The 7,552-nt window shown below is 58.5% G+C and overlaps 1 protein-coding gene across 1 annotated transcript; it reads right to left on the reverse strand.

The window, feature by feature from the left end:
- Nucleotides 1-1,607: 1,607 nt before the first annotated feature.
- On the reverse strand, nucleotides 1,608-7,061 carry NOBOX (NOBOX oogenesis homeobox). The gene is made up of 8 exons (XM_060107753.1): nucleotides 7,013-7,061; nucleotides 4,995-5,552; nucleotides 4,376-4,572; nucleotides 4,046-4,158; nucleotides 3,688-3,773; nucleotides 3,237-3,468; nucleotides 2,606-2,910; nucleotides 1,608-1,909 (listed from the first exon to the last, which is right to left on the reverse strand). Exons 1-8 carry the CDS (start codon nucleotides 7,059-7,061, stop codon nucleotides 1,608-1,610), a joined length of 1,842 nt encoding a protein of 613 aa, XP_059963736.1.
- Nucleotides 7,062-7,552: the final 491 nt, after the last annotated feature.

A 7,552-nucleotide genomic window follows, 5' to 3' on the forward strand; every position in this document is an offset into this window, starting at 1 on the left:
ATCAGTTAAGATCTGGAGGAGAAAATATCCAGCCTCCTTGTAGGGCTTTGAAAGCAGCAGTATGCTGTGGTGACTGATGGCGAGAGGAAGAATAGCATGGAATCGAACAGTTGTTTTTTACCGCTTACACAGAAGAATCTTTTCCCCTTACATCTGTTTTTAGGCTGCTCATTTCATGGGCATCATGAGACAAAATGTGAAAACGAAAGAGAGATATAGGGCTTCCCTGGTGGTGCAGTGGTTGAGGGTCGGCCTGCCGATGCATGGGACACGGGTTCGTGCCCCCGTCTGGGAGGATCCCACATGCCGCGGAGTGGCTGGGCCCGTGAGCCATGGTCGCTGAGCCTGTGTGTCCGGAGCCTGTGCTCCGCAGGGGGAGAGCCCACAACAGTGAGAGGCCCGCGTACCGCAAAAAAATAAATAAAATAAAGAGAGATGTATATTTTAAAAGACCTAGCTACATCACAATATAAGACACTTACTATTTCAGTGTATATGTTGCAATCCCTAAATTAAGGCTACTGAAGCCCAGCTATTAGGATCCTCGTGTGGCAGTAGAATACTAGTGCAAAGCTACTAAATACTGTTGTTCTTTAAAACCCTACACAGATACCCGGACATGCGTTTGTGTAGCTAAGACACTTCTTCTCTATTTCTAAATATTTTTCCTTTTCAGTTCTCATGAGCCATGACGCTAGAACTAGTACGATGGATTTAAGTTAATAATTGCTTGTAATACATGTTTTAAAAAAATTGTGTATTTTCCAATGATCATAGCATTGGAGGTCCAGGATGGCACCCGATGTACACTCGTCAGATGCACAGCGAGGTGGTCCGAGAGGAAGACCAGACCAGCCGTGGCCCCTCATTTCCTCCCCCGCCCCCCCACTCCAGAAACAAACACCACTAGGAATGTAAGTCATGGTTCACAATTCTAGAGGCTTAACCTAAATAGCCTTGCGCTTCTCTCGGTAATCCTATCCTTGCAGGGCCCTAATTCCAGAGAAGGGCCGGGGCTCAGCTTTGCTCAGGCTCAGTTCTGGGTTTGGGGCTAGAACATGGTTTCATGGCAGGAGCAAAGACGCAGTCCAAGTGGCCCAATTCCTCCCCCAGCAGGAGACCGGAGGATGCCAGCCTCCCCATGATCCTGCCCCATGGGGGGGACCTCGCCCAGGCCGCCCAGGACACAGCTGGTCAGCCTAGTGGAAAGCAGTGACGGGCACGGTGCTCTTCACTGGCGCGAGAGGGGAGACACATCATCACAGAGAGCAGCCCAAGGGGAGACTAGTTTACTGCTTACAGCGGACACTGCGGCTCATCTGTGCAGCAAGGCAAGGAAACAACACAAACTGATACAAACTTGGGAGGTGACATAGGCCACCCTCTTTCTTCAGGGCCACCATCCAGAGGTGGGGGGGAAAAGGGCAGGGCCAGGCCTCTTCCTTCTCAAATCAGCATCCAGCAAGATGAGTCCACACAGGGGGGAAACGCCCTCCTTCCACCCCCATCCAGAGAGTCCAGTCTTTCCTAACACTTCAACTGCCGTCTACTCTGGGGCGTCCCAACCCTCCCCAGCAGGGTGGCCTCTTCACTCCTCGGCCCCAGCACTAGGGGCCACGGCTGGTCTGGTCTTCCTGTCGGCCCTCCTCAGGGGCCGAGGGCAGCTCCACAGCGGCGGCAGGCAGCTCCTCTTGGGCCTTGCTGAGTAGGGGCTCCGCTCCGGGCCTGGTCCCTTCAGGAAGCCGGGCGAGGCCTGGGGAAGGCTGCCTGCTCGAAGCCTGAGCACAAGGGGCTGCAAACAGATCCAGGAAGCAGCCGTCCCCTCCCGGGGGGCCCCCCAGAGCTGGTGGACAGAAGGAACTGGGGAAGGGCAGGTCTGGCAAGCAGGGGTCGTTCCAGGGGACTGTACCTGTGGGATCAAACAGCACAACAGAGGGTAAGTGGGATGACGGGCACCGACCACGCTGAACGTGTCCTGTGACAGAGGCCCCTCCCCGCTCCACAGAAACACGGGTTAGGACCCTGGAGCGAGTCTCCCCTCGGGACCTGGCAGGCTCCTGTCTCGAGGTCCTACGGTTGGATAACAGTGACACGAAGTGGACCCGTGGGTCAGGCCGAGTGAGTGCCCTCTCACGCAGGCAGGAGACTGGGAACCAGCATCTTTCTTCCCCTTCTGCTGGAACTGAGTCCTCCTGAGATGGTCACTTCCAGGATTTCAGGGTCCAGGTGGCCCATCGGACACTCACATCAGCTACCACCTATCCCGTGCCAGGTATTTCACGTGTGTTGTTCCTAATGCTCACCAAGCCCTCTAAGATATGGGAATATCATCCCCGTTTCAGAATCCAGGAACCTCAGGAGAGCCAAGAGCTGCGCTGGACTTTAAACTTTGCTTTTCCTCACTCCAAAGCTCTCTTGCTGATTCTTACTCTGCCCTGAAACCTCCAAGACACTTGAGGAAGAAGAGCTTCACAAAGACAAGCGGCCTTTCTTTAGGTAACAGGGATTCACTCACCCCCGTGCCTTCCCGCCAGCTCACGAGGCTCTCTCCCTTCTCCCCGTCCTCTGTCACCAAAGGCCCCTTTCTCTTCCAGCCCCGACTCACCCATGTTCCCAGCGGGTGGCTGCAGCAGGCTCTGCCCCGAGGGAGGGCCTGGGAAGTAGCCCTGGGATGTGCCTCCGCTGGGGCCATAGGACAATGTAGACAGAGAGTCTTCCAGCAGTGGAGGGGTCAGGGAGCTGGGCATGGGGAAGGGGAAGGGGTGCAGGTATGGAAACTGGGGCTGGGGGTGTTGGAAAAGCTGGCTCTGTGGAGCCTGGGAGAACTGGAACGGTCCTGGCTGGCTGCTGGGTTGATACTCCTGGGGTTCCAGCTCCTCCAAGTATGAGCAGGCGGTGGGTGGCGTGATGCTGAGGGAGGCAGCGGAGTATTTTGCGCGGCTCCGGGGGCGGCCCCACCCCCACCGCGCAGCGAGGCCCCCCTCCCCATCTCCGCCACCCCAGGCCTGCCGTCTCCTGTTCTTTCTCCTGCTCCGGCTTCTCCTCCTCGTTCCCGCGCCACTGCTGTGATGTCCCAGATCCTTCGCGCCCCAATCCACGTGCCCTTTGAATCCTCATCGCATTCACTACTCCTTGCTTCTCTCAGTTACCCTCCCCCCTCCCAAGCTCCATCTATCTTTCCTCCTCCCGTGCCTCCCCCAGGGTAAGTCAAGTACCACCGCACTTAGGTTGCGTACCTCGTACCCCACGACCCGCAAGGGCCATCCTTGCGGCTGCTCTCGTTGCCCGGGGTATCCAGCAGCAAAGACATCAGCTGGGACGTGTGCACGGGGCCGAGGGGGAAAGGGAGGTTGGCTCTTCGGACAGGTGGGGGGCTGAAGAGTGGTGGGGTCACTTCCACCCTCTGGGCACCCTCACTCTGTTGGGTCGGGGCCAGAGTCTGGTCAGATGTCAGCAGCACGGGGGGCTCTAGGAACAGAGGTCAAAGGGGGGTTGTAAGAGTACGAAAGTGGGGGGCAGCCTTGGCAGGGCTGGGTGTGGTCCAAGTGCACAAAGCCCGGGTCCCCCTGAAAGAAACCGTGGGGAGCTCCGGCCACTCCCAGGTCTTTCAAGAAACAGCCCTTTGACTCTGCCATCTTCCGCACCGCTGTACTCCCCCAGACAACCCTCGGAAGGTGGTCAGCTCACCTGGAAGGGGATCCAGCGGGGGCTCCTGAGCGAAGGTCCCAGGCTCCCGGTCCGCGGGCACAGCAGGTGGCGGTCCGGCTGCAGAGCTAGAGGGAGACGAGTGAAGACTGTAGCTCGGGCAGTCCCTGGATTCAGACTGGGGCTTCAGTGCAGGGAAAGGGACCCAGATTTCCAAACTGTGCCTCCTACAAGGCACTGGGCAACTTCCCAACCCCATGCAGTCAAAATCTCTCTAACCATTAGCCAGCAACTCCCTACGCCCAGCCTTCCAGTCCCTTCTCCCACTAGAGCCCAGGATCCCAGCTTAGCCCCCAGTTCCTGCCCACGGGGATGGGCCAGGAAGATGAGAAAGTCTTACCTGCACTGGTTGCTGGTGGGGCTGAGGGCAGGGTCAGCAGTGGCGTCCTTGCTCTCCTTCCCAGTCATTTTCTCCACTTTTCGCCACTTTGCCCGGCGATTCTGGAACCACACCTGTAGGGGAGAGACACCCGAAGAGCTTGAGAAACAGGGTGGAGCCTGAGGCGCAGTCCTGCTGTCCCATGATGTCTCCGTGACTGTAGGAGGTCACTTCAGCACTCAGATTGGCAGGGAAAGGTTCCTCGAGATGGCCTCTGAGGCACTTGCCTCTTCTCCTATTCTAAGGCTGTGGCACAAACAGGCCAGAACACAGCCCCATCTGAGGCCTCACCCCAGCCCCTGTCCGGCTCTGTCTGGCTCTCCCAGAGTGCCAGCACGTGGGTTCTCCTCCACCCCGAGACCGAGGGCCAGTGCCCTTTACCATGATGCGTTGGGGGGTGACTCCCACCGTCTGGGCAATCTCCCGGCGCTTATCGCTGTCCGGATAGTGGTCTTCTTGGAAGAGCCTTTCTAGCTCCTCCAGCTGGTCTGGAAGAAGAAAACACTGGCTTGAGGATGAACACCAGTGATGCGGGAGCAGAGAAGAAAAACAGATGCCCTCCAGATGGGACCACTGTCCCCACCCCGAGGGCCTCCGCAGAGCCCTGCGACTAAGTTCCCCATTGGGCTGGGGCCTCCTGTCTCTCCGGCTTTGTGGCAGGGAACCGTGTGGTGTTTACTTTCCTGCCCCTCCTACCCCGGGCCCAATTTCATATTCTGATGAGAAAACCCAACCTTTCCCTCTGACGTCAGAGGTCATGGCCTGCACAGCTCAAGAGAGGACCCAGCCAAGGTGATGTACAAACCAACCACACTCCTCTCTCCTGGGGCTGCTGCGTTCTCTGCTGAGCCCAGCTTTCCCAGAGATGATGCCAGGTCCCCTAGGTTTCCGCTCGCCTTCAGGGACTTACCCGAGCGGTATAGAGTCCGCGTCTTTTTCCGGCCTTGGCAGGTCACTTCCGGGGACTTCTTCTGGTCTGTGTTTTGGCTGTTCTGGGCCAACGTGCTGAGGAGGTTGGCCAGATGGCAGGAGCCCCGGCCTGACCCACAAGGCACTGGGTTGTACGTGGCCCGGGCTGGGTTAGCGACACTGGGAGATGCCGTGGAGTCCAGACCCACAGCGTTAGGCCTTTTCTGCTTACCGGCGGCTGGAGAGTAGGGCCTCTTCCCCAGCTTCCCCTCTCTCACCGGGAGAGGGTGCGCTTCCCCCTGAGGCTGGGGTCTAGGCGGGCCCAGGGTTCTGTCTTTGCGGAGAGGCCCTGAGCCCTGGCGCTGGCCGGCTCTCCCAGCCCCAGCCCCAGCTCCAGCTCCTTCTCCAGGGGCCTCTGATGGCTGCTTCTCCCCGGGAGCAGCGCAGGAGAGGGGCACGTCCTCACTTGGGGCTTCCTGAGTGTGGGGGGCTGAACTCTGCAGGGGTTCCTCCTCCTCCTCTAGCCTGGCAGCCTGGGGCTTGTCTCTGCCCTCCTGACCTGTGGAAAGCCAGCACCCCCTGACTTTAGCTCGGGAGAAGGAACAGCCTGGACCAGGAGGGCGTGCTGCTTCCTGGTCTGCAACTGGTGTCCTGTCTGATCTGAAGCTTTAATTTGTCCACTTATCAAATGGGGTAATCATTCCAGGCGTACCTTCCTAACTCGGCTACTGTGAGGGTCAAATTAGATTATCCCACAGCTTGGAAACGCAAAAGCAAATAGATGCAGCCACGAGGGGCCTGAGCTCGCGTACCTAGACAGTAGGCGTGCAATCCTAATTGGGGGGGCGGGACTTACTCTTTGTGAGTTCCCTGTTTTCTCCCTGAGACCTGGAATGTGAGTTTGAGGGACAGGCGTCTATTCAGGGGTTTCTAGGGGACAAATGTTGGAGTGGACTCTGGGAAGAGAGAGAGGAATCGATGGAGACTGTGCTGTTTCTCAGACTGGATCTCGTTCCTGCGGCAGACACAGGCATCAGTGCTCAGGGCAGGGGCACGGCGGGACTGAGTGGTCCCCAGGAGCCCAGGCAAGGACATCAAAGGAGCTAACAGGGATGTCCACCCTGACCTCCCACAGAACTCACTCGGCCACCCTCCTCTCCCTCAGGCACACCCCCATCCCCTCCCTGCAAAGCAGAACCTCACTCAGGGGCCTCGGGCCCAGGTGAGCGCCCTCCTTTTACAGGTAAGGAAGAGTGACCTGGCTGGCACTGAAAGCTCCTGTCACTCATCCTCCAAGCTTGTCTGTCCTTCTCTGAGCTATGACTGATTCATCAGGAGTTTACCATGTCCCAGGCATTGTGCTAGGCACCTTTCAAAGATTAGTCCAGCATGCATTTAATCCTGGTGAGGAAGGCATATTTATAGCTCATTCTAATATGAAGAAATGGGGCTGACAAAGCTGAGTGGTTTGCCCAAGCTCACACAGCGCCGCGCTCTTGATCACGAGACAGAGTCCTTCCTGGGGTCACCAACCCCGCCCCCATTCCCCTCCCAACTTATTCATAAGCTCCAGATCCCAAACCGTCTCAGCTCAAGGAGCTGCTTTATTATCATTTCTAACTAAATTGGAACATTTTAAAGTGGATGCTCACTACTAGAGCGAGTTTTTTTTTTTTTAATGAAAGTTGCATGAGATAGGCTGTCTTAAGAAACGACTTTCTAACAATGTGTAAGAAAGATGTAGGTCATGGGCTAGGGCGCTTGCTTTGTCAGATTGTTTCCTAGGGTACAAGCTGGTGAAGGGGGTTTGCAGGCCTTTATGGCGGCACGAAGCGCCGAGGCTGGATGGTGAAATGGGGAAGGAGGGACACACCGGTTTTACAGCATTTTAGGGGCGCTTGTAGCCTAGCAAACCCGGTACACAGTAGGTGCTCAATAAATGCGACGTATCCGGGTGATAGGCCCCGGTAAGAAAGGTGATGGGTGTGGGAACCTAGAGCAGAAGAATCACGGCCCTGCTTTTCTTCCCTTCATCCTCAGAGATCCGAACGCCAAGGATGGGGGGCATGGCGTGGTGGGCTCCCTGGCCCCCCGACCCCTCCAGCCCCTCTCAACTCCCCTCCAACCCCTACCCTCGGCCTGCCGCTGGGCCCCGGGCCCCCCCCCCCAGCCCCTCAGGCCCCTGTGCACTCACCCCGCGGCTCCGGGCAGCGCTCCGGGCTGAGCTCCATGGCCTGGACTCCAGCACGCGGCCGCCGGGCTGCCTTTGCGCGCCGCTTAATGAAGCCTCGCGCGCAGGCAGGTGTGCGGAGCTGCGAGCCAGGGTGGGGGCTCGCGTCCCCACCCCGCCGCCGGCGAGGCCCACTCGGGAGGGCGGTGCATGGGGCAGCTGCGGGCTGGCGAGGCCCGGGGGGCCACGCCGCTTCCCGCCCCCGCCGAGGCCCAAGCCGGGGCAGGTGCGGGCTCCGCTGCGGCCCCTCCCCGGTGGGTGGGGGCTGCACGCGGGGCGTGGGCGAGAGCCCGCCTACGGCGTCGCGGTCAGGAGGCTCGCCCTGGAGG

The sequence above is a fragment of the Mesoplodon densirostris genome, chromosome 9 (genome assembly GCF_025265405.1).
Source record: "Mesoplodon densirostris isolate mMesDen1 chromosome 9, mMesDen1 primary haplotype, whole genome shotgun sequence".
Lineage (NCBI taxonomy): Eukaryota > Metazoa > Chordata > Mammalia > Artiodactyla > Ziphiidae > Mesoplodon > Mesoplodon densirostris.

What these genes read in the sequence shown, in the direction of transcription:
- NOBOX (XM_060107753.1), bottom strand. Translation starts at nt 7,061, where the DNA reads ATGCCCCCCATCCTTGGCGTTCGGATCTCTGAGGATGAAGGGAAGAAA. An exon ending in TGAGGATGAAGGGAAGAAAA is followed by an intron (nt 5,553 to 7,012) that starts GCAGGGCCGTGA and finishes GGCTTTCCACAG; the next exon opens with GTCAGGAGGGCAGAGACAAG. An exon ending in GCGGACTCTATACCGCTCGG is followed by an intron (nt 4,573 to 4,994) that starts GTAAGTCCCTGA and finishes TTCTTCTTCCAG; the next exon opens with ACCAGCTGGAGGAGCTAGAA.